The sequence below is a fragment of the Bufo bufo genome, chromosome 1, assembly GCF_905171765.1.
Source record: "Bufo bufo chromosome 1, aBufBuf1.1, whole genome shotgun sequence".
Lineage (NCBI taxonomy): Eukaryota > Metazoa > Chordata > Amphibia > Anura > Bufonidae > Bufo > Bufo bufo.
In genome coordinates, this window is record NC_053389.1 from 528,888,795 (window position 1) to 528,916,727 (window position 27,933).

Genomic DNA, 27,933 nt, shown 5'->3' on the forward strand with positions numbered 1-27,933 from the left:
TTAGTGTTTTAATTATTCTGCCTGCAATTGCTTTTATTTGCATTGTATTCAGCAGGCTAGCCTTTAGGAATGCAGCAACTACAATGTGATTAAACTATTGATTGTTGCACTCATTGCATTGAAAAAGCAAGAAAGAAATAGTGAACAGGCACACTGTCCATTTAAAGGCCTTGATTCATTTATTTGTCATTAAAGCGCCACCAGCCATCAGTTTTTCTGACCACCATGGTCCATTTTTATATCTCATGTAGCTAGCAGAGCCATAATTGAGGACAAGGGTGAACTGAAACACGTAAATATGCTGAAGGTTTGTAAATTATGGCTAGGATGAGAATGATAACAAAGAATATCAGCTGAAAGAAATATTTGTATTGCAGGCCATATACCCATAAATAACATACAAAAATGTGAATGTTGATCTTCTTTTATAAATGTCTGAGTAACACATATTTATCTTTGACAAGTGATACTTGAACACTGGCTTTTTTAGGTCAGAACATGTTGCTTGTAAATTCTAAGCAGACAAATTGAACATTAGATTGGATAGTGGAAGAGAATCATTCTTAAGCCAGCCATTCACATTAGATATATGCCACCCAACCAGGGGCAGACTAGGAACTGAAAGTGGCCCTGGAAAATACTAAAACTAAAAGGGCCCCATGAATGAGTCCAAACTGACAGGGACAATAGAAATAGGTGGGACCAGCAATACTGTAGTGCAGTACAAAATACTGCCTCTGCAAAACCAAATACTAAAGTGCAGCACAAAATACTGCCACTTACACCACAGTGTGAAACTGTATCATAGTACTGAGGCAATACAGTTGACTTCTGGAGGGCACCTGTGTCCACTGGCCATATGTATAAATGTCTTATGTTTCTACATGAATTAATGCTGAGAGCATCAGATCTTTAAGTACCTGACTGGAGGCCATAGGGAGGCCTTGGGTGTCCCCCTTGGCATTAGCGCACTGGGAAATTTCACTGTAGGGTCTATGGCCAGTCCATTCCTGCACCCATCTCTTCTCCAATGTGGGAGATAAGACAGAGCAGTTGCATATCAACTGCCAAATACTTTTGCTCTTGGGCAGAAACTTCCTCTTGATATTCCTACTGAAATTACATGCTTGCTTCACCGAGTTGAGCATCCATATGTATGAGGGGATTGGGAGTGATAAGACCTTCAGCTATTTTATGTGTACAACCTTAGGCGTTTCTGCCTATTGAGTTTGATTTCTTAAACCAGCTATGTTCAGTGAAACATTTTACCAAAGTTAGAGAATTTATTAGTATTTACCTGATTAGGCACAAAATATAAGATTAAATTATGATAGATATTACACACTGCCATGTACATGATAAGTTCCACACGCTTCCTTTTTGCACTATGTATTACAAAATTGTTGACAAAATTGTTACCAAATTTTGAGATGAAAAAAGTCGCAAAGTCATGCTCTTAAAATGGTTTTCCAATATTTATATAGTTTCAAGTAAATAGAGGAAAACATTATTGCAGAATTAGTGGTACTTACCCTTTCTGCTGATTGCGCTGTTCCAAAAAATATTGGAATAAAAGCTAACCAGATGATGCAGGTTGTGTACATTGTAAATCCAATGGGTTTGGCTTCATTGAAGGTTTCTGGCACTCCTCTAGTTTTAATGGCATAAACAGTACATGTAACCATCAGCAGAATACTGTATCCCAAGGAACAGATTAAAGAAAGTTCTGAAATGTCACATTTAAGAACCCCTCGGGCATTTTCTGGGTCTGGTGTTCTTTGTTCTCCATAGTCTACTATGATTTCGGGATTATCTACTATAAACCATATGAAAACTCCAAGCAACTGAACAGATATAAGGCTAAAAGTAATAACTAGCTGAGAAGCTGGGCTTATACACTTTGGGGCAGTCACAGATTTCTTTCCTTGTTCAAATATTCGATGAATCCTGTTGGTTTTTGTAAGCAAAGCAGCATAGCTGAAGCACATGCCAAGCCCCAAGAATATACGTCTCAGAGAGCATATTACCATATCAGGAGTTCCGATCATTAAAAATGTGATTGCATAACACAAAAAAATCCCAGTTAGTAACACATAGCTCAGCTCACGCCCAGATGCTCTCACAATGGGTGTATCATTGTATCGTACAAATGTGACAATTACAAATGTTGTTGCCACTATCCCCAAAATGGCTATGAAGACGGGAACAATGGCCCAGGGAGAGTGCCATTCAAGTTTGATAATAGGGATTAGCGTACAGCCTGTGCGATTTGCATTTGGTTTTTGATCCAAAGGACAAAGGTCACAGGTCAGCTCGTCTGCCTGGTAATGGTAACCTTCGCATCTCTCACAATTCCAACAGCAAGGGACTCCTTTTACAGTTTTCTTTCTTTCTCCAGGCTTGCACGGCAGGCTACAAACTGATGCTGGCTGTGTCTGTTCTCTGCTTGTCCACTGCATGTCTTCTACCTGTAAAAATGAAACATTTATAACTTTCTGATTCATTCACATGTGAAAATGCAAAAAATGAAAATATTGAAAAGAAGTACAAATATTTTTGTGATATTTTAATTATATACACCAAATCAAATGAATGCCCATTGCCCTCCCCACTAATGAATGACTAACAAATACTAATATTAAAATAACTTTACTATTTGTACAAAATAGTAAACATATAAAATCAATTGACAGCGGCATACATATACAAAAAAGGAGCGTACAATGGTACTTAAGTTATGTGACTGTATTGGGCTTAATTAATCTTACTAAAACATCCAAGTCTATCAAGGGATCTCATACATATATAATGGTACATATAAGGTGCATAGTGCTATATAGGGTAAATACTGTATAATGTCCCAAAACAAAGGATAGAAGGTAGGGGTAGCAAGATGAAAAGATAAAAAGGATCACATGTTATACAAACAAAGCATAGCCCCAAATGAATAGTGTAATACAGACCAAAGTGCCTTCAGGAAGCTGGCAAGCGAAACGTACGTCGTGGCTGAAGGCACTTTTGTCTATATTACACTATTAATTTAGGGATATGCTTTTTTGTATAACATGTGATCCTTTTTATCTTTTCAGCTTGCTACACCTACCTTTTATCAGTTGTTTTGGGACATTATATTTACCTTATATAGCACTATGCACGTTATATGTACCATTATATATGTATCTGATCCCTTGATAGACTTGGATGTTTTAGTAAGATTGATTAAGCCCAATACAGTAACATAACTTAAAGGGAACCTGACACCAGTTTTATGGTGTCCTAACTAAGGGCAACATAAATAAGTGACTGATTCGCTTAGCAAAATGCTGGGTCACTTTCTTTAATTGACCCAGTCAATCTGCCAACATCTTGTATTGAAAAGCTCCAGCTGATAATGATGAGTCATGAATATTCATGAGCTCCTGACTCTCCCCGCCCACCTGCTGCTGAATGACAGTTTTTTTCTATATGAATCAGCAGCAGGTGGGCAGGGGAGTGGCTATAGCTGTTAATTAAATAAACGCTGGACTCAATGACATCACGCTGGACTCAAATCAGCTCATTAGCATGCGGCATGCGGCATCTTTGTGTGCATATTAACCATCTGTCACACCAATAAGTGAATACATCTAAGGTACTTTTTAGTAGTTAATACTTGTATATAATTAGTTAGATTATAATCAAATATCCACATGACAGGTTCCCTTTAAGTACCATTGTACCCTCCTTTTTTGTATATGTATGCCGCTGTTATAATTGATTTTATATGTTTATTATTTTTTACAAATAATAAAGTTATTTAATATAAGTATTTGTTAGTCATCCATTAGTGGAGAGGGCATTTATTTGATTTGGTATATATGATTAAGTCTGGTCCCCACATGATCCCACAGAGAGCAGGTTGCTAGTGGGATTCATATCTTTTTTGGGGGGGGGGGGTGATATTTGAATTAGTCAAATTAAGATGTCAGACAATAAAGATGATTTTCACAGTTATTACATACGTGAATAAGTACACATGCAAAGGCTCTTACTGTTCAAAAGTAGTCTTTGTTGTACAAAACGCAATTAACACTGCATTGTACCCTAAATATAATATATATATAATATAAATTGAAGACTAAAAAAGTATACCCAATGTTACATGCATTCAATGGGTTTTCTTGAATTAGCACAATGATGAACTATCCACAGGATAGGTCAATATGAGATCGATGGTGGTCCTACACCTAGCACCGCACTGATCAGCTGTTAGAGGGTTTCCAGATTTCAAAAGTGCATGGTGTACAGAGCTAGGACACCACATGTTCTTACACTGTGTAGTGGCTGTGCTTGGGTACTGAAGCTGATATTGAGCAAAAAGATTTTACAAAATCAACTTGTTTAATCAGCAGGGCTTATACAAATGAAGAAGCCCTGCTGATTGGACAAATTGATTCTAACCGCTCTGCTGATAGGACAAATCTATTCTAACAGCTCTGCTAATAGAACCAATCTATTCTAAAAGCTCTGCTGATTGGACAAATCTAATATACAGGGTTGGCCATTTATATGGATACACCTTAATAAAATGGGAATGGTTGGTGATATTAACTTCCTGTTTGTGGCACATTAGTATATGTGAGGGAGGAAACTTTTCAAGATGGGTGGTGACCATGGTGGCCATTTTGAAGTCGGCCATTTTGAATCCAACTTTTGTTTTTTCAATAGGAAGAGGGTCATGTGACACATCAAACTTATTGGGAATTTTACCCGAAAAACAATGGTGTGCTTGGTTTTAACGTAACTTTATTCTTTCATGAGTTATTTACAAGTTTCTCTTTGTTTACAGCCATTGACATGTCGTCGAGGTTAACATGTGAGGAGAGGATAGAAATTGTGTTGATGTCTGGTGAACGCAGTAACCGGGTCATTGCAGCAGATTTCAATGCAAGACACCCTACGAGACCACCCATCTCCCATGCTACAGTTAGCAAACTGCTTGCTAAGTTTCGTGAAACTGGTTCAGTGTTGGATTTGCCAAAATGTGGACGCATGAAATCTGTCTCTAATGAAGAAACATCAGTGGCTGTCCTAGCTTCATTCAGCAAGAGCCCGCGTAGCACTCACCGCATGTCACTGGAGAGTGGCATTAGTCGAACATCCCTTCGGCGGATATTAGCTACTCACAAATGGCACCCTTACAAACTCCAGCTACTGCAGCATCTCAACGAGGATGACCCAGATCGGCGCACTGAATTTGCAGAATGGGCAAAACAAAAATTGGAACAGGACCCTCAGTTTACGCAGAAGATTTTGTTCAATGATGAGGCAAACTTTTATGTGAATGGTGAAGTTAACAAACAAAACCACCGCTATTGGTCTGACACTAACCCACATTGGATAGATCCCTCCAAGACTGTTGGAACAAAAAAATTGATGGTATGGTGTGGTATATGGGGTACAAAGATAGTGGGGCCATTCTTCATCAATGGAAACCTCAAGGCCACTGGATATGCGAAATTGCTACAGGATGATGTGTTTCCCTCTTTATGCACTGAAGCTGGCACGTTCCCTGAGTTTTTCCAGCAAGATGGTGCACCACCACATTATGGGTGTCATGTCCGAGCATTCCTAGATGAACAGTTTCCTGGAAAGTGGATTGGTCGTCGTGGGCCAGTTGAATGGCCCCCAAGGTCTCCCGATCTGACCCCCTTAGACTTTTATCTCTGAAGGCAATTGTCTATGCTGTGAAGATACGAGATGTGCAGCACCTGAAACTACGGATACTGGAAGCCTGTGCTATCATTTCTCCTGCGGTGTTTCTATCAGTGCGCTCATCTATAGTCCTATTCAATGGGAGGTGGGTATCAGTACCTAAGAACAGCCAGTAGCTCTGCACACAATTTACTTCCGAACCTGCAGGTGCCGCTAACAGCTGAATGGTGGGTCATCATATTGATGACTATGCATAGATCATCATTATTATTGCTCATTTTATTGCTCAGTGTCATGTAAATATAATTAGTAACTGCCATTCTGGAGCCTCAAGCATGGAAATATTGAAAGAATCTTATTTTCTGACAGTAATTATATTTATATAGCCAAAGCCTAAAATATTATACTAATCACACAGCAGTGTCCACAAAGTAGTAAGTAGTAGTACTGCATATACAAATGTGCCAACAACCACACTGCCCATGCAAATATGCCATCCAGATCACCACACATACAGTGATACTATAATACAACACATTTTCCCCTCTGTTATACCGATTTTGTGCAAAGTTCTGCTCTCATATATCAGAAGGGCAGAAGACAAGTCATACAGAAAGAATCACAACTGTGTTGAGAATTCAGTACCATCTCTAAATACATGGGACATTAGGTTGGTATACAATTGGTGAGTCAGAACTTTGACCCACATTATACTGGCCCGGGAGCAGGATATCACTCACAAGCCACAATGTTGCTGCTCTGAATATATACATTTATTTACAATTGGATGAGTTACTAAATGGAACAGTATATACCACTCTGCCCAAGAATCCAAGATGGAAATAAATATTTAGAATGATGTGTGATCAAAGAATCAAAAGGATTTATTTCACTTGAATGTGAGATGTGCTGTAGTAACCAGACATGGCCACTACACTCCAGACAAAGTTGTGTAGTTCTAGTACCTTCTTACAGAACCTGATCTTTTATTGGATCCCTGCTGATCTGGTATTGATGACCTGTGATAAAGATAGATCATCCAAAAGTAATCCTGGAAAATTAATTTAAGTACAGTGCATGACAGCCTCACAGATATGGTACTAATGGGAATTCATGCAGTAATGACGACAGACTAGTGGATTCCTTAGCAGTATAGAGAGTTAGGGATATCATAATGCCAAAATATATTAAATGTAATATTAAAGGCTATGTATACCTTTGGGCACAATTTTTTATTATTGCATTGTACTTATTTTGAGCTAAAAATATTTTTTTTCCATTGGTCTTTATTAACAATATGGAATCCATTTTTCTGTACAGAGCTGGGATGCTGTAGTAGCTGCCTATGGATTTTCTGTATTTTACGTCATCTGAGGAGAAGGAAGACTTATTTCTGATCACTTACATTATTAACATTCATTAAAGCTCAATCCTTATCTTACTGATAAGAATGTGACTTTAATAAGTGTTTATGGTCTCTTAGTAGTTTAGAGATAAAGTTTATTAGCTGAGCAGCACAAAGTGAAAGTAGGATGCACACAGCATAGAAAAACAATTATCCCTCTGTGACAGAATGGCTCAAAATTTTTAATAAAGGCCAGTTGAAAATATAGTTTTAGACAAAAATGAGTAAAATGCAATCATAAACAAAAATTGCCTCCAAAAGGTGTACATAGCCTTTAATTGCAAACATAGCTCCAGCAACTACTGTCCATTAAATATTGTAAACTGATAATGCTTGGCTGAAATTCATGTTCTCTACATTAAAACCTGTCATATTTACCAAGGAATGTTAAGATTTTTCTGACACGATAAAATGAGCCTGTATTTTACTACATAGAAACTGTATCAATGAACAAGATACGAGTGATTAATTCGCACATCACTTTGAATCCAGAAGAAAAAAAAGCAGGCTGTTTTGAGAGCTCCATTTATTTAAGCAGGAAAATAATGCGAGTTTGTGAGTGTTCGCGTGTTTGATTTTTAAGTGTGTGTTTGTATTAAGTGTGTGACTTTAGATTTAGTGACTTAAGATTCAGGGACTTTAGTGGGGGACTGCAGTAAATCAGTTTCTTATCACTGCATTATATAGTATTTGGTTCATTATTGACAGCGCAGTCCAGTGCACATCTTGTCTAATGTATGCAGTCCTGAAACAGCCGTTTGAGGGTGCATATCTTTGTTCAAAATGTGAGCAAATTGACCGTTTCAAATCACACATCGAGTATCTAAACGGGCGAGTTTAAGGAGGCGTTGACAATTAGGAAAAGAGTTTGCTGCTCAGTGAGCAAGCACTCTTTGGGGTAGATGTGGGGGAGGGTGGTAGCGAGGAGACTGAGGAAAGTGAGGTAGCTAGCTGGATAAAAGTTAGAAAGCGGGGTAGAGGGAAGAGTGCCAGGGATGCTAGCCCTGATCTGAAACACCCCAACAAGTTTGCAAGGTTGGCAGATGAGGGGGATGTCAGTTCAGAGAGAGCACTGCTGCAGCCAGACACTTCCTCTGCCAGTCAGGGGAATGTCGGCTCCAGTAAGCAGGGACCAGGAGAGCAGGGCAGACAGGTGCTGGTAGTGGGAGACTCAATTATTAGGGGCACAGATAGGGCAATCTGTCACAAAGACCGGGATCGTCAAACGGTGTGTTGTAATCCCCATTTAGTATGTGTTGCACAATTGACAACGCAGTCCAGTGCACATCTTGCATGATGTATGCAGTCCTGGAACAGCCGTTCGAGGGTGTATATCTTTGTTCAAGATGTGAGCAAATTACCCGTTTGGAATCGCAAATCGAGTCTCTAAACAGGCAAGTTGCAACACTGAGAGACATTGACAATTTGCAAAAGTGTTTGCTTTTCACTGAGCAAGCACTCTTTGGGGTAGATGAGAGGGAGGGTGACAGAGAGGAGGCTGAGGAAAGTGAGGTAGCTAGCTGGGTAACAGAAAGCGGGGTAGAGGGAAGAGTTCTAGGGATGCTAGCCCTGATCTGACACACCCCAACAAGTTTGAACGTTTGGCAGATGAGGGGGATGTCAGTCTAGGGGCGGCACTACTGCAGCCGGACACTTCCTCTGCCAGTCAGGGAATGTCAGCTCCAGTAAGCAGGGAATCAGGAGAGCAGGGCAGGCTAGACAGTTGCTGGTAGTGGGAGACTCCATTATTAGGGGAACAGATAGGGCAATGTGTGGACCGTGATCGCCGAACAGTGTGCTGTCTTCCTGGCGCTAGAGTCCGACACATCGCGGATCGGGTTGACGGATTACTGGGAGGGACTGGAGAAGATCCAACGGTCATGGTCCATATCAGAACCAATGACAAAGTTAGAGGTAGGTGGAGCATCCTTAAAAATGATTTTAGAGGTTAAGGTCAAAAATTTAGGGAAAGGATCTCAAAGGTAGTATTTTCCAAAATACTGCCTGTACCACGAGCCACACAAGAAAGGCAGCAGGAGATTAGGAAGGTTAACAAGTGGATCAAGAACTGGTATAGGATGGAGGGGTTTGGGTTCCTGGAGAACTGGAACGACTTCTCTCTCGGCTACAGGCTCTATCATAGAGATGGTCTCAACCTCAATGGGGAAGGGGCATCTGTGTTGGGGGAGAAGATGGCTAGAAGGTTGGAGGAGTATTTAAACTAGGGACTGGGGGAAGGGTAATTACATTATAGGAAGGGAAGATAGTGCAGATAGAGACCTGGGGCAAGGTAATGGAACTGGGGGAGGAATGGAAGGAGGGACTATAACAGTTCAGAAGGAAAGGTGTAGGGTAAAAAATATACATAAACCTCTTAAATGTATGTATACTAATGCCAGAATCCTGACTAATAAAATTGGGGAACAGGAATTAGTGATGTGTGGGGAGGACTATGACATAGTGGGAATAACTGAGACATGGCTGGAAGATAACTATGACTGGGCAGTTAATGTACAGGGTTACAGTCTGTTTAGAAAGAATTGCCAAAACCGGAGAGAGGGAGGGGTCTGTCTTTATGTAAAATCCTGTCTAAAGCCCACAGTCCGAGAAGATATAAGTGAGGGACATGAACATGTGGTGTCACTGTGGGTAGAAATACATGGATACAAACTAAGAAGACAGGTTGGCATTAGCAGGAGGTGCTCGAACCCACATGCAGTTGTGCATATATACAGGGGAGCAAATCCTGCACTTGTGGCCCGTTGCTAATGGAAATCCCCAGCAAAATGCATACGGTGGAGGATGCCCGCGGCGAACCACAAGTACCACAATAGACATCCTACACAAGGTAACAAGTGCGGATGTCATAATTAATATAACAATATAACAAAACAATAACAAACACAGGTGCACTCTGTAGTCTCACTAAACCCTCAAACTGATTTTAAAATTGAGAGATTAGTCAACATGTTCTACGGTGTAGAACATGTCTAAGCCCGGGCTACTTGAGAAACCTTGGCGTGGTGCCCGGGCTTAGACATGTTCTATACCGTAGAACATGTTGACTAATCTCTCAATTTTAAAATCAGTTTGAGGGTTTAGTGAGACTACAGAGTGCACCTGTGTTTGTTATTGTTTTGTTATATAGAAATACATGGAGGCAAAAACAATAATAAATTACTAATAGGAGTATATTATAAACCACCTAATATACCAGAGTCCACAGAAAATCTACTACTAAACGAGATAGACGAGGTGGCAAATCATAATAAGGTAGTTATTATGGGGGACTTCAACTATCCAGATATACACTGGGAAACTGAAACCTGTACATCTTATAAAGGAAACAGGTTCTTGGCAATAATCAAAGACAATTACCTTTCCTAACTGGTTCAGGACCAGACTAGAGGGACGGCCATACTATACTTAGTACTAACCAATAGACCTGACAGAACAACAGATATGCAGGTTGGGGGACACCTGGGAAATAGTGACCATAAAGTAATAACCTTCTAATTATCATTCAGTGTTTCTTCAGGGAGGAACAAAAATACCAAACTTCAAAGAAGCAAAATTTTGCCAACTAAGAGAGGCCATAGGCCTAACTAACTGGGACAAAAATAAAAAATACAGCCACAAAGTGGGATATTTTTAAAAGCTTCCTAAAATCTAATTGTGAGAGGTACATACCCTATGGGAATAAAAGGTTAAGGAACAAGAATAAACCAAAGTGGATATATAGAACTGTAAAGAAAGCAATAAATGACAAGAAGAAAGCATTTAAATTACTAAAACAGGAGGCGCTGTGAGGGCGCACAGAAAAACTTTAAGGAAATAAATTGAATATGTAAAAAACAAATAAAAGCGGCCAAACTAGAGACCAAGAGATTAATTGTCAAAGAGAGCAAAACAAAAATGTTCTTCAATTATATAAATGGGAAAAAGTATAAATCTGAAGGTGTCGGCCCTTTACAGAGTGATTAAGGGGGAGTTGCAAAGAGCGATGAGGAGAAATCAAAGCTATTCAATATTTTTTTCTCCACTACTACACTTCACTGAAGAAAATAAACTGTCAGATGAAATGCAGAATGTAAAAGTAAATTCCCCATTAAAAGTACCCTGTCTGACCCAGGAAGAAGTACAGCGGCATCTTAAAAAGATTAAAATACACAAATCGCCAGGACCAGATGGATTACACCCCCATATCAGAAGAGAATTAAGTAATGTCATAGCCAGACCATTATTTCTAATATTAAAGGACTCTAAACTGACAAGGAGTGTTCCACAGTATAGGGGCATAGCAAATGGGGTGCCAATATTATATATAAGAGAGGCTATCTTGGAACAACTCAAAGAAAATAAGTAGAGAAGAGCAAATCGAAGCTGACAAAGTCGAATTTGTTCCGAATTTCAGGAAAAATTTGATTCTGAACGAATGAGAATTTCCTCATGCTTCGTGCTAACGAATCGCATTATTTCCTACAATGGCAGGCAGCTAAAATGGCGTCTAAAATGGCGGCTACAAGTGTGAGGACATGGGTAAAGGAACTTTGGGAAGCAGGATGACCCATAATGCCATGTATGCAGCCAGCCCGGTGATGTCACAGCCCTATAAATACGACAGCTATCTTAGATGCTGCCATTCACAATCATACATTGGTCAGGGACAGACGTGTATGCAGGCGCTACGGAGAGTGAAAGAAAAAATAATTGTTAAAAAAAAGAAGGAAAGAAGCGATTTACTAGTGCAGTGAAAGGATAGGGAGAGGAATAATTCCATAGGCAGAGAGATACGTGTGCAGATGCTAGTCGGGAGAGTCATCAGAATTTCCTCATTGTGAAAACCAGCGATTTACAAGTGCATGGAAAAGACAGTGAGAGGAATCATTTCACAGTCAGGGAGAGAAATATGCAGATGCTAGGGAGAGCTATAGTAAAATCCTCATTGTGAAAACAATCGATTTACAAGTGCAGGGAAACATTACATGGGGATCCAGATAGTCTCATGATACCTCTCTGTTATTCCAGCAGTTATTGGGGTGCAAGTGCTATGTTGAAAAGCCTTTAACGGCTTTTATCTGTGGAAAAAGATAAATATATATACGCAGGTAACTTTTGCTGTTAACTGCACTGATATCATTTAGTGGCCTATTTCAATACAATACAAAAAATATATACGTAGGTCACTTTTGTTGTTATTTATGCTAAAATCATTTGCAGTCATTTCTTGTGAAAGAGTATAGGGCATTATTTCAGTAATACACGAAACATTTAAACGCACTGCACGGTTGCATTCATTTCTGGTGAAAGAGTATAGGGGCTTATTTCATTAAAAAAATAAAAATATATACGCACTGCTAAAAAAAGAGTAAAGTGGCCTATTTCAGTCCAACACAAAAAATAAATTTTCAGGTCACTTCTGCAGTTATTTCTGTTGAAAGCGTATAGGGACATATTTCAGTAAACAAAGAAAAATATATACGCACTGCACTGTTGCAGTTAGTTCTGGTGAAAGCGTATAGGTCAGTATTTCAGTAAAAAAAGAGTAATATATACCAACTACATTGTTGCAGTTATTTCTGGTGAAAACGTATAGTGGCCTTATTTCAGTAATACAAGAAAAATATATACCCACTGCACTGTTGCAGTAATTTCTGATGAAAGAGTATAAGGCAATATTTCAGTAAAACAAGAAAAATATATAACCACTGCACTGTTGCAGTTATTTCTATTAAAAGTGTATAGTGGCCTTTTTTCAGTAATACAAGAAAAATAAACACCCACTGCACTGTTGCAATAATTTCTGGTGAAAGAGTATAATGCCATATTTCAGTAATACAATTAAAATATATGCCCACTGCACTGTTGCAGTTATTTCTGTTAAAAGCATATAGGGCAGTATTTCAGTAAAAAAAGAGAAATATATACCCACTGCACTGTTGCATTAGATACTGGTGAAAGCATATAGGTGCCTTATTTCAGTAATACAAGAAAAATATATACCCACTGCACTGTTGCAGTTATTTCTGTTGAAACCGTATAGGGCAGTATTTCAGTAAAAAAAGAGAAATATATACCAACTACATTATTGCAGTTATTTCTGGTGAAAGCATATAGTGGCCTTATTTCAGTAATACAAGAAAAATATAGGCCCACTGCACTGTTGCAGTTATTTTTGGTGAAAGCGTATAGTGGCCTTTTTTCAGTAATACAAGAAAAATACACTGCTCAAAAAAATAAAGGGAACACAAAAATAACACATCCTAGATCTGAATTTATTAAATATTCTTCTGAAATACTTTGTTCTTTACATAGTTGAATGTGCTGACAACAAAATCACAAAAAATAATAATATGGAAATCAAATTTTTTAACCCATGGAGGTCTGGATTTGGAGTCACCCTCAAAATTAAAGTGGAAAAACACACTACAGGCTGATCCAACTTTGATGTAATGTCCTTAAAACAAGTCAAAATGAGGCTCAGTAGTGTGTGTGGCCTCCACGTGCCTGTATGACCTCCCTACAACGCCTGTGCATGCTCCTGATGAGGTGGCGGACGGTCTCCTGAGGGATCTCCTCCCAGACCTGGACTAAAGCATCTGCCAACTCCTGGACAGTCTGTGGTGCAACGTGACGTTGGTGGATAGAGCGAGACGTGATGTCCCAGATGTGCTCAATTGGATTCAGGTCTGGGGAACAGGCGGGCCAGTCCATAGCATCAATGCCTTCGTCTTGCAGGAACTGCTGACACACTCCAGCCACATCAGGTCTAGCATTGTCTTGCATTAGGAGGAACCCAGGGCCAACTGCACCAGCATATGGTCTCACAAGGCGTCTGAGGATCTCATCTCGGTACCTAATGGCAGTCAGGCTACCTCTGGCGAGCACATGGAGGGCTGTGCGGCCCTCCAAAGAAATGCCACCCCACACCATTACTGACCCAATGCCAAACCGGTCATGCTGGAGGATGTTGCAGGCAGCAGAACGTTCTCCACGGCGTCTCCATACTCTGTCACGTCTGTCACATGTGCTCAGTGTGAACCTGCTTTCATCTGTGAAGAGCACAGGGCGCCAGTGGCGAATTTGCCAATCTTGGTGTTCTCTGGCAAATGCCAAACGTCCTGCACGGTGTTAGGCTGTAAGCACAACCCCCACCTGTGGACGTCGGGCCCTCATATCACCCTCATGGAGTCTGTTTCTGACCGTTTGAGCAGACACATGCACATTTGTGGCCTGCTGGAGGTCATTTTGCAGGGCTCTGGCAGTGCTCCTCCTGTTCCTCCTTGCACAAAGGCGGAGGTAGCGGTCCTGCTGCTGGGTTGTTGCCCTCCTACGGCCTCCTCCACGTCTCCTGATGTACTGGCTTGTCTCCTGGTAGCGCCTCCATGCTCTGGACACTACGCTGACAGACACAGCAAACCTTCTTGCCACAGCTCGCATTGATGTGCCATCCTGGATAAGCTGCACTACCTGAGCCACTTGTGTGGGTTGTAGACTCCGTCTCATGCTACCACTAGAGTGAAAGCACCGGCAGCATTCAAAAGTGACCAAAACATCAGCCAGGAAGCATAGAAACTGAGAAGTGGTCAGGTCACCACCTGCAGAACCACTCCTTTATTGGGGGTGTCTTGCTAATTGCCTATAATTTCCACTTGTTGTCTATCCCATTTGCACAACAGCATGTGAAATTGATTGTCACTCAGTGTTGCTTCCTAAGTGGACAGTTTGATTTCACAGAAGTGTGATTGACTTGGAGTTACATTGTGTTGTTTAAGAGTTCCCTTTATTTTTTTGAGCAGTGTATATACCCACTGCACTGTTGCAGTTATTTCTGGTGAAAGCGTATAGTGGCCTTATTTCAGTAATACAAGAAAAATATATACCCACTGCACTGTTGCAGTTATTTTTGGTGAAAGCGTATAGTGGCCTTTTTTCAGTAATACAAGAAAAATACACTGCTCAAAAAAATAAAGGGAACACAAAAATAACACATCCTAGATCTGAATTTATTAAATATTCTTCTGAAATACTTTGTTCTTTACATAGTTGAATGTGCTGACAACAAAATCACAAAAAATAATAATATGGAAATCAAATTTTTTAACCCATGGAGGTCTGGATTTGGAGTCACCCTCAAAATTAAAGTGGAAAAACACACTACAGGCTGATCCAACTTTGATGTAATGTCCTTAAAACAAGTCAAAATGAGGCTCAGTAGTGTGTGTGGCCTCCACGTGCCTGTATGACCTCCCTACAACGCCTGTGCATGCTCCTGATGAGGTGGCGGACGGTCTCCTGAGGGATCTCCTCCCAGACCTGGACTAAAGCATCTGCCAACTCCTGGACAGTCTGTGGTGCAACGTGACGTTGGTGGATAGAGCGAGACGTGATGTCCCAGATGTGCTCAATTGGATTCAGGTCTGGGGAACAGGCGGGCCAGTCCATAGCATCAATGCCTTCGTCTTGCAGGAACTGCTGACACACTCCAGCCACATCAGGTCTAGCATTGTCTTGCATTAGGAGGAACCCAGGGCCAACCGCACCAGCATATGGTCTCACAAGGCGTCTGAGGATCTCATCTCGGTACCTAATGGCAGTCAGGCTACCTCTGGCGAGCAAATGGAGGGCTGTGCGGCCCTCCAAAGAAATGCCACCCCACACCATTACTGACCCAATGCCAAACCGGTCATGCTGGAGGATGTTGCAGGCAGCAGAACGTTCTCCACGGCGTCTCCAGACTCTGTCACGTCTGTCACATGTGCTCAGTGTGAACCTGCTTTCATCTGTGAAGAGCACAGGGCGCCAGTGGCGAATTTGCCAATCTTGGTGTTCTCTGGCAAATGCCAAACGTCCTGCACGGTGTTAGGCTGTAAGCACAACCCCCACCTGTGGACGTCGGGCCCTCATATCACCCTCATGGAGTCTGTTTCTGACCGTTTGAGCAGACACAGGCACATTTGTGGCCTGCTGGAGGTCATTTTGCAGGGCTCTGGCAGTGCTCCCCCTGTTCCTCCTTGCACAAAGGCGGAGGTAGCGGTCCTGCTGCTGGGTTGTTGCCCTCCTACGGCCTCCTCCACGTCTCCTGATGTACTGGCTTGTCTCCTGGTAGCGCCTCCATGCTCTGGACACTACGCTGACAGACACAGCAAACCTTCTTGCCACAGCTCGCATTGATGTGCCATCCTGGATAAGCTGCACTACCTGAGCCACTTGTGTGGGTTGTAGACTCCGTCTCATGCTACCACTAGAGTGAAAGCACCGGCAGCATTCAAAAGTGACCAAAACATCAGCCAGGAAGCATAGAAACTGAGAAGTGGTCAGGTCACCACCTGCAGAACCACTCCTTTATTAGGGGTGTCTTGCTAATTGCCTATAATTTCCACTTGTTGTCTATCCCATTTGCACAACAGCATGTGAAATTGATTGTCACTCAGTGTTGCTTCCTAAGTGGACAGTTTGATTTCACAGAAGTGTGATTGACTTGGAGTTACATTGTGTTGTTTAAGAGTTCCCTTTATTTTTTTGAGCAGTGTATATACCCACTGCACTGTTGCAGTTATTTCTGGTGAAAGCGTATAGTGGCCTTATTTCAGTAATACAAGAAAAATATATACCCACTGCACTGTTGCAGTTATTTTTGGTGAAAGCGTATAGTGGCCTTTTTTCAGTAATACAAGAAAAATACACTGCTCAAAAAAATAAAGGGAACACAAAAATAACACATCCTAGATCTGAATTTATTAAATATTCTTCTGAAATACTTTGTTCTTTACATAGTTGAATGTGCTGACAACAAAATCACAAAAAATAATAATATGGAAATCAAATTTTTTAACCCATGGAGGTCTGGATTTGGAGTCACCCTCAAAATTAAAGTGGAAAAACACACTACAGGCTGATCCAACTTTGATGTAATGTCCTTAAAACAAGTCAAAATGAGGCTCAGTAGTGTGTGTGGCCTCCACGTGCCTGTATGACCTCCCTACAACGCCTGTGCATGCTCCTGATGAGGTGGCGGACGGTCTCCTGAGGGATCTCCTCCCAGACCTGGACTAAAGCATCTGCCAACTCCTGGACAGTCTGTGGTGCAATGTGACGTTGGTGGATAGAGCGAGACGTGATGTCCCAGATGTGCTCAATTGGATTCAGGTCTGGGGAACAGGCGGGCCAGTCCATAGCATCAATGCCTTCGTCTTGCAGGAACTGCTGACACACTCCAGCCACATCAGGTCTAGCATTGTCTTGCATTAGGAGGAACCCAGGGCCAACCGCACCAGCATATGGTCTCACAAGGCGTCTGAGGATCTCATCTCGGTACCTAATGGCAGTCAGGCTACCTCTGGCGAGCACATGGAGGGCTGTGCGGCCCTCCAAAGAAATGCCACCCCACACCATTACTGACCCAATGCCAAACCGGTCATGCTGGAGGATGTTGCAGGCAGCAGAACGTTCTCCACGGCGTCTCCAGACTCTGTCACGTCTGTCACATGTGCTCAGTGTGAACCTGCTTTCATCTGTGAAGAGCACAGGGCGCCAGTGGCGAATTTGCCAATCTTGGTGTTCTCTGGCAAATGCCAAACGTCCTGCACGGTGTTGGGCTGTAAGCACAACCCCCACCTGTGGACGTCGGGCCCTCATATCACCCTCATGGAGTCTGTTTCTGACCGTTTGAGCAGACACATGCACATTTGTGGCCTGCTGGAGGTCATTTTGCAGGGCTTGTCTCCTGGTAGCGCCTCCATGCTCTGGACACTACGCTGACAGACACAGCAAACCTTCTTGCCACAGCTCGCATTGATGTGCCATCCTGGATAAGCTGCACTACCTGAGCCACTTGTGTGGGTTGTAGACTCCGTCTCATGCTACCACTAGAGTGAAAGCACCGGCAGCATTCAAAAGTGACCAAAACATCAGCCAGGAAGCATAGAAACTGAGAAGTGGTCAGGTCACCACCTGCAGAACCACTCCTTTATTGGGGGTGTCTTGCTAATTGCCTATAATTTCCACTTGTTGTCTATCCCATTTGCACAACAGCATGTGAAATTGATTGTCACTCAGTGTTGCTTCCTAAGTGGACAGTTTGATTTCACAGAAGTGTGATTGACTTGGAGTTACATTGTGTTGTTTAAGAGTTCCCTTTATTTTTTTGAGCAGTGTATATACCCACTGCACTGTTGCAGTAATTTCTGTTGAAAGCGTATAGTGGCCTTATATCAGTAATACAAGAAACATATATACCCACTGCACTGTTGCAGTTATTTCTGGTGAAATCTTATAGTGGCTTTATTTTAGTAATACAAAAAATATATATAACCACTGCACTGCTGCAGTAATTTCTGCAGAAAGAGTATAAGGCCATATTTGAGTAATAGAAGGAAAATATATGCCTACTGCACTGTTGCAGTTATCTCTGCTGAAAGTGTATAGGTAATTATTTCAGTAAAAAAAGATAAATATATACCCACTGCACTGTTGCAGTTATTTCTGTTGAAAACGTATAGGGCAGTGTGATTGACTTGGAGTTACATTGTGTTGTTTAAGTGTTCCCTTTATTTTTTTGAGCAGTGTATATACCCACTGCACTGTTGCAGTAATTTCTGGTGAAAGCGTATAGTGGCCTTATATCAGTAATACTAGAAAAATATATACCCACTGCACTGATGCAGTTATTTCTGGTGAAAGCATATAGTGGCTTTAATTCAGTAATACAAGAAAAATATATACCCACTGCACTGTTGCAGTAATTTCTGGTGAAAGAGTATAAGGCCATATTTCAGTAATACAAGAAAAATATATACCCACTGCACCGTTGCAGTTATTTCTGGTGAAATAGTATAAGGCCGTATTTCAGTAATACAAGAGAAATATATACCCTCTGCACTGTTGCAGTAATTTCTGTTGAAAGAGTATAAGGCCATATTTCAGTAATACAAGAAAAATATATACCCACTGCACTCACTGTTGCAGTTATTTCTGTTGAAAGCGTATAGGGGCTTTATATCAGTATTTCAAGAAAAATATATACCCACTACACTGTTGCAGTAATTTCTGGTGAAAGCGTATAGAAGCCTATTTCAGTTTAACAAGAAATATGAGGGGGCGCGCGTCAAAGATGAATTTTTGAAATTTTGTTCCTGTCACTTATGCAGAGCAGGGGTTTTTCATTGCCAAAAATTGGTTAATGTGACCCAGCAATGGAACAGACTATTTTAAAAAATTTCGGTCCCTGTCAACTATGCAGAGCAGGGGTTTATTTACTCAGGTTACTTCTGCAGTTATTTCATACAAACAGTTGACATTTGGTGTTATTTGCGTTCAAACCATTTATTGCCAGTTCAGTACAATAAGAGAAAAATATACGCAGCTCTCATTTTGGTGTTATTTGCGCTAAAAGTGTTTATTGCCATATGTAACAAACAAAAGCAAAAAATATACGCAGTTATGGTAACTTTTCCTGTTATTTACACTAAAATCATTTATTGCCAATTTTCAGTCGAATACGAGAAATATTTACACAGGTCACGTTTGTATTTCCGCTATAATAATTTAGTAGCCTATTTCAGTCCAAAACGAGAAATTTATAGGCAGTTCACGTTTACTTGTATTAGTGCTAAAAGTGGCGAGTGGCTTATTTTTGTCCAAAAAGAAAAATATATTCTGGGCTTTTAGGGTTATTTTAATTTGCTTTTAATTATTTTAGTTTAGCTAAAAGTATGTCAGACAGAGAAGTGCCAGGACATGCACAGAGGAGTGGCAGAGGCATAAATGTTTCTGGCTCAGGCAGAGGTTGCAGCAGAGAGGCCTGAGCTCCCGGTGTCATCTTCTGGTCGTGTCTTGACCAGCAACACAGCGGTTATTGATTTGTTAACTCGGTCATCCAATTCATCCCAAGTGACATCGGACACCCCCAGCCAACAGTCGGTGGGTTCTTCAGACACAACCCTTAGTTGGCATGGCTCGGGATCAGGCACCGTGCCCTCACCTGTCCTCCAACTGCCTCTGTCCTTAGCTGTTCCCTCAGCCAGAGAAGTACTATCTGCTGTTGGCTCAGCTCTACTATTCAGCGAGGACGAGCTACTCGAGGACAGTCAGCAGCTAATGCCCAGCCAATATTTGGAGGAGACATCCGCTGCTTCCTCCGCTAGGCGGGCATGTAGTGATGAGGAGCGTGGCGTGGGAAGTGGTGTTGTGAGCATTCAGGCTCCTAACCCAGAGAGCATTGAGGAGGACACCAGTGACTTGCAGATACTACTCGATGATGATGAAGCTGATCGCATTTGGGAGCCTGGTGAAGAAGGGGCTTCATCATCATCGGGAGAAGAGGGTGGCAGCTTGCCCACGAGGCAGCAGCTGAACCAGCAACGTGGTAGCATGCCTGGGAGTCAGCAGGGTGGCAGCAGAGGGAGGTCAGCAGCCAAACGGGCCTGGGGTAGACCACCAGCTTCGCAGCAGCCTAGCTGCCCGGAAAGGAGTGCACAGGTTCATGCAAGCAGAGGTACTAGCAGTCAGTCAGTGCGTAGTTTTGGGGGGAAAATCAGCTAATCAGCGGTGTGGCAGTTTTTTGGGTGAACATGGCCATATGTCGAACCTGTGGGCAGAAGGTGAGGCGTGGCCAGGGGGCCAATGTTGGCACCACTGCCCTGCGACAACATATGCAGCAACACCATAAAGTGGTCTGGGACAATCGTGGCTCTGATGTGGTGGTCCAGCCTGCCGCAGCCACCATTGCATCACCTAGTGGCACGCACACTATTGCAGGCAGTTAAGGCTCCACCGGCTCAGCAGAAGGGAGCTGTCTGTCCCATTGTCTGCTGGTCTTGAAGCTCCTGCTCCTCCTCCTTCTACTCCTTGTCAGTCATACCGCCAGCAATCAAGCACTGAAGAGATTGCCAAGAGCAAGCAGTATGCATGCACGCATCCAACAGTGCAGAAGCTTAACGTGCTCCTGGCGAAGTTGCTGGTGCTGCAGTCCCTCTCTTTCCAAGTGCTGGACTCTGCACCTTTCATAGAACTGATGCCTTGTGCCTTGTCATTTATTTTTACAAAAGGCAGAGCCCTGCACACATATGTAGAACAGAAGGTGGGCCAGTCCTTGAGTCTGTATGTGTCTGCCAAAGTGCACGGTAGCACTGACGTGTGGAGCTGTAACTATAGTCAGGGACCATACATGTCCTTTACGGCCCACTGGGTGACGCCGCTACCGCCTCCACATTGTCACACCATTTGTCCTGCGAAAATGTCCGCCTCTGCCTCCTCATCCTCCACCATGTCCTCAGCCTCCACTGCAGGGAAAAGTCACAGTACCCCTCCAGCATTCCACATTTGCAGGGCACGGCGGTGTCACGCGGTTCTGCACCTGGTTTGCCTGGGCGAACATAGTCACACAGGGGAGCAACTGCTCCATGTCCTTCAGAAAGAAATCGACTGCTGGCTTTCTCTGCGACAACGGAAAATCGGAACCATGGTGACCGACAACGGGAAGAACATGGCACACGTTTTCAATCTGGTTGTCAAGCGGTTCCTGAAGTCTTCCACCCATCTGCAAGACATCCTAAAAATGGCCAAGAAACTTTGCATGCACTTCAGCCACTCATACACAGCAAAGCACACCCTCCTTGAGCTGCAGCGGCAGAACGGCATCCCCCATCATTGGCTGATATGTGACATTTCCACCCATTGGAATTCCACCCTCCATATGTTGGACCGAGTGTATGAACAGAAAAAGGCCATCAACGATTTCTTGATGATCCAAGTTGATAGGAGTACTCCCCTTTGTAACTTCGATGTCAGCCAGTGGCAGCTCATGCATGACACCTGCTGCTTGCTCAGGCCCTTTGAGGAGGCCACATTATTTGTCAGTCACCAGGACTACGGGATGAATACCGTCATTCCACTGCTTCATGTCCTGGAACAGATGCTGGTGAATATGGCTTGTCAGGGGACTGGAGGCGTGGCGCCTAGATCTCATGGCCACGTGAGCCTTGTGGGGGCTGAACTGGAAGAGGAGGAGGACGGGGAGGAGGACATTGGAACACAGGCTATATGTAGCCAATTGAGTGGTTTTTCTACTGCGGCGACAGGAGAGGAGGAGCAGGAACAGCCGGAGGAGCAAGAGGGCGATAAGGGAGACGAGACAGAGGACCCAGACACACCATGGCAGTATGCAGTGGAGATGGATGCAGGGAATCCCTCAGAGTCACTTGCACAAATGGCCCGCTGCATGCGCACTTGTTTGCGTAGCGACAGCAGAATTGTCACCATTGGGCAGAGGGACGACTTCTGGCTCTCCATCATGTTGGACCCTCGCTATCGTTCCAAATTGGGGGCCTTTTTTAGACCCACTGAGAGGGAGGACAAACTGAAGTACTACAGAGACATCCTATGTAGTCAGTTGGCCTTTGCCTATTTGTGCCATTGTCCATCCTCTTACAGGTCTGACCGGGGGGGGGGGAGGGGCCCTCTGCGCTCACATTCCACTGCCATGGCTTCTGGGGAGGGATGCGGTGGCAGGAACAGTAGCAGCTCCATCAGCAGCAGCCTGAGTCTAGAGTCTATGATAAACAGCTTTCTTCACCCGTAAAGTGAAGAAACTACTCACCAGCAGCAGCAGCAGGTAGACCTGGAGCAGGACCTGAACCAGCAGGTGGTGGCATACTTGGACACCATCCTGCCACCCCACATTGAAGATCCGCTGGACTTCTGGGCAGCCAAACTGGATTTGTGTCCGCAACTAGCAGAGTTTGCCCTGGAAAAGCTGTCCTGCCCGGCCAGTAGTGTGGCATCAGAGCGGATGTTTGGTGCGGCGGGGGCCATAGATACCCCAAGAAAAACTCGCCTGTAACCCAAAATGTGGAGAGACTTACTTTTGTCAACAGGAATCAGGTGTGGATCGACAAGGATTTCCACCCACCGATGCCTGATGCAGCAGATTAGATCATCCATGGTGCCACACCATGTCACCATGCCACTCTGTGTCCTCCTGATGCTTCCATCTCCACACTATGTCACCATGCCACTCTGTGGTATCATGCTGCTGCTGTTGCTGCCATCTCCACACTATGTCACCTTGCCACTCTGTGAATCATGCTGCCATCTCCACACTATGTCACCTTGCCACTCTGTGGTATCATGCTGCTGCTGTTGCTGCCATATTCACATTATGTCACTTTGCCACTCTGTGGTATCATGCTGCTGCTTTTGTTGCCCTCGCCACACTATGTCACCTTGCCACTCTGTGGTATCATGCTGCTGCTGTTGCTGCCATCTCCACGCTATGTCACTGTGCCACTCTGTGGTATCATGCTGCTGCTGTTGCTGCCATCTTTATGCTATGTCACTTTGTCACTCTGTGGTATCATGCTGCTGATGTTGCTTCCATCTCAACACTATGCAACCATGCCACTATGTGGCCTCCTTATGCTGCCATCTCTACACCATGTCACCATGCCACTCTGTGTCCTCCTGATGCTTCCATCTCCACACTATGTCACCATGCCACTCTGTGGTATCATGCTGCTGCTGTTGCTGCCATCTCCACACTATGTCACCTTGCCACTCTGTGAATCATGCTGCCATCTCCACACTATGTCACCTTGCCACTCTGTGGTATCATGCTGCTGCTGTTGCTGCCATATTCACATTATGTCACTTTGCCACTCTGCGGTATCATGCTGCTGCTTTTGTTGCCCTCGCCACACTATGTCACCTTGCCACTCTGTGGTATCATGCTGCTGCTGTTGCTGCCATCTCCACGCTATGTCACTGTGCCACTCTGTGGTATCATGCTGCTGCTGTTGCTGCCATCTTTATGCTATGTCACTTTGTCACTCTGTCATATCATGCTGCTGATGTTGCTTCCATCTCAACACTATGCAACCATGCCACTATGTGGCCTCCTTATGCTGCCATCTCTACACCATGTCACCATGCCACTCTGTGTCCTCCTGATGCTTCCATCTCCACACTATGTCACCATGCCACTCTGTGGTATCATGCTGCTGCTGTTGCTGCTATCTCCACACTATGTCACCTTGCCACTCTGTGAATCATGCTGCCATCTCCACACTATGTCACCTTGCCACTCTGTGGTATCATGCTGCTGCTGTTGCTGCCATATTCACACTATGTCACTTTGCCACTCTGTGGTATCATGCTGCTGCTTTTGTTGCCATCTCCACACTATGTCACCTTGCCACTCTGTGGTATCATGCTGCTGCTGTTGCTGCCATCTCCATGCTATGTCACTGTGCCACTCTGTGGTATCATGCTGTTGCTGCCATCTTTATGCTATGTCACTTTGTCACTCTGTGGTATCATGCTGCTGATGTTGCTTCCATCTCAACACTATGTAACCATGCCACTATGTGGCCTCCTTATGTTGCCATCTCCACACTATGTCACCTTGCCACTCATTTTTCTCATTTTTTATCATCATGCTTCTGCTTAAAAGGCCTTAGACTGATCATCCGCCCCACAATCTAATTTAGTTTTGGAACCGACAAACCCAACTGGCTTTTAAAGGCTGCATTAATCTGCAGGTTACTGTCATACAGCTATACAGATAACGTTTCATCTGTATATTTCTCAACAATCTGTGCCCTCAGTCTTTTATCCAGACTCTGCCATTGTGCCACTCTGTGGCCTCCTCATGCTTCCGCCACCTACAGACTCTGTCATTGTGCCACTCTGTGGCCTCCTCATGCTGTCGCCAACTCCAGAATCTGTCATCGAGCCACTCTGCAGCCTCCTGATGCTGTCGCCAACTCCAAACTCTTTCATTGTGCCACTCTGTGGCCTCCTCATGCTGCCGCCACCTCCAGAATCTCTGTCATTGAGCCACTCTGTAGCCTCCTGATGCTGTCCCCAACTCCAGACTGTCATTGTGCCACTCTGTGGCCTTCTCATACTGCTGCGAACTTCACACTGTTATTGTGCCACTCTGTGGCCTCCTCATGCTGCTGTCACCTCCAGACTCTGTCATTTTACCTCTCTGTAGCCTTCTTAATGCTAATATGGACCTGTAAGACTGAGTTAATACTTGAGTTATTTGGTCAGTTTTGGCCCCGTGACTGCCCAAATAAGTGAAGTGTGCAGTGATTCTAATAGCGACGCCTGTCATCTGCATGTCATCCTCACTGACAGTATTATTTCACTAACCTAGCACACTCCCTATGTGTGTTACTGCAAGGCACAGTGTTCTACACCCATATAAAGGCTCTCTGCAGCCAGGAGGAAATAGCCATTTTAACGCGATTTGGCGCAAATAAATTAAAATTGAAGCAAATTTTTGGGGAAAATTCAGCGAAGCAGCTGAATCGAAATTTTAAGAAATTTGCTCAGCTCTAAAAATAAGCAAATAATGCCATATCAGCATGGCTTCATGAGAGATCGGTCATGTCAAACTAATTAAATCAGTTTCTATGAGGAGGTAAGTTCTAGACTTGACAGCGGCGAATCAATGGATGCCGTATATCTGGACTTCTCCAAAGCATTTGACACTGTACCGCATAAAAGCTTAGTATATAAAATGAGAATGCTTGGACTGGGAGAAAATGTCTGTATGTGGGTAAGTAACTGGCTCAGTAATAGAAAACAGAGGGTGGTAAATAATGTTACACACTCAGATTGGGTCACTGTCACTAGTGTAGTACCTCAGGGGTCAGTACTGGGCCCTATCCTCTTCAATATATTTATTAATGATCTTGTAGAAGGCTTGCACAGTAAAATATAAATTTTTGCAGATGACACTAAACTGTGTAAAGTAATTGACACGGAAAAGTACAGTATACTGCTACAGATGGATCTGGATAGATTAGAGGCTTGGGCAGAGAAGTGTCAGATAAGGTTTAACACTGACAAATGTAAGGTTATGCACATGGGTAGGAATAATGCAAGTCACCAGTACGTACTAAATGGTAAAACACTGGGTAACACTGACATGGAAAAGGACCTAGGAATTTTAGTGAACAGCAAGCTTTAAAAAACAGTGTCAGGCAGCTGCTGCAAAGGCCAATAAGATAATGTGTTATATCAAAGGGGGCATAAATGCCCGTGATGAGAACATAGTCCTACCACTTTACAAATCACTGGTCAGACCACACATGAAGTACTGTGTACAGTTCTGGTCTACTGTGAACAAGGCAGACATAGCAGAGCTGGAGAGGGTTCAGAGGCGGGCGACTAAAGTAATAACTGGAATGAGGGAACTACAGTACCATGAAAGATTATCAAAATTAGGGTTATTCACTTTAGAAAAAAGACGACTGAGGGGAGATTTAATTACTATTTACAAATATATCAGGGGTCAGTACAGAGATCTCTACCATCATCTATTCATTGCCAGGACTGTGACTGTGATAAGGGGACATCCTCTGCGCCTGGAGGCAGGAAGGTTTGTACACAAACATAGAAGAGGATTCTTCACGGTAAGAGCAGTGAGACTATGTAACTCTCTGCCTGAGGAGGTGGTGATGGTGAGTTCACTAAAAGGGTTCAAGAGGGGCCTGGATGGAGTGTAATAATATTATAGGCTATAGCTACTAGGGAGGCATCGTTGATCCAGGGAGTTATCTGATTGCCTGAATGGAGTCGGGAAGGAATTTTTTTCCCCTTAAGTGGGGAAAATTGGCTTATACCTCACAGAGGTTTTTTTGCTCACATATTTTAAATAGAATAAGATTCTTACCATTTATGTAATACTCGAAAACAGAAGTTTGTTATGATGTATTCATTTATTAGCAGGAATAAACTGGAAAATCAATAGCACCATGATTATAACTAGACTTAATTAGACCTATAGACACCAAGACAAATCTATGAAGCAAACAAATAGGTGCTCAGAAATCAAGAGGCTATGTGCAATTTATTCCTAGTGTAAAACTAAAATCAGATCTAAATAAAATGTTTTTCTTATGCACTACAAACACACATTTTTAAGGGCAAACTGTCAGCAGATTCATGCTGCCCTAACCATGGACAGCATGAAATACCAATGGACTCCCTCGTGACAATGTGCTTCATTTTACTCTAAAATGCTTCAGAGTTTAAGAAAAAATATACTAAAAGGAGCTCAGCTTGTCAAGAAACCAGGGAATGCTGACCAGCAGACACTTCTGCAGACAGGTTGCCCTTACTGTATCATGAATGCTACATTTTATATAATTTTATTTATAGTCAGGAAAATGTATCTAAGAATTTATACAAAGTTAAGGGGAACAGAACCAAGTTTGAATAGAAGCATTAATAAGAGGAGTCAATTACCTAAAAGAACTGAAGCTCATGAGTGGAAACAGTCTAGGAGGACAGCTAATCCCACTATTTCATGAAGTCAATTGATCATGCTAGATTCCATGGTAGTATGACTTAAGTCATAAACCCCTTCTATAATAAGAAAAAGTGCACTTGTGCCACCTGATGGCATCATTGGCAGAAGGCATATCAGGTTATCATAGAAACAGAATTTAGCTATGGTATATGTAGATAAGATAAGTTATCTAGAAGTTTTGATTAAATCAAATTATTATACAGGGACACATTTTATTGCACTTTTGTGGCATGAAAAGTTGCAAATAAATTGATTTTCTACTGCTCTTTTCATTTTTGAAATGTGGAAAGGGCTTAGCTAGAGGTGGTGGGATCGCTCATGGTACATCACATTTACTAATATTTATACTAGAAATTGGTGAAATAATAGTGCAAATCTACTTCAGCCCTTAGCTGACATAGATTTGAACTTCTGGAGAACAAATTCCCATCACATGTGCTGAAGTTATTGAGGCCTGTGTCTCTTAATAAATTTAGCATTTTTTGTGCTGATGGAATTTATACTTAGACCT

At 42.8% G+C, this 27,933-nt stretch overlaps 1 protein-coding gene across 1 annotated transcript in view; it reads right to left on the minus strand.

Moving 5' to 3' along the window:
* GRM8 (glutamate metabotropic receptor 8) overlaps positions 1-27,933 on the minus strand; it is a 1,632,513-nt gene that overhangs the window by 210,132 nt on the left and 1,394,448 nt on the right. The window contains exon 8 of the mRNA XM_040413776.1: positions 1,533-2,468. Within this exon, the coding sequence (XP_040269710.1) occupies positions 1,533-2,468 (936 nt within the window). The remainder of the gene's footprint in view (positions 1-1,532; positions 2,469-27,933) is intronic.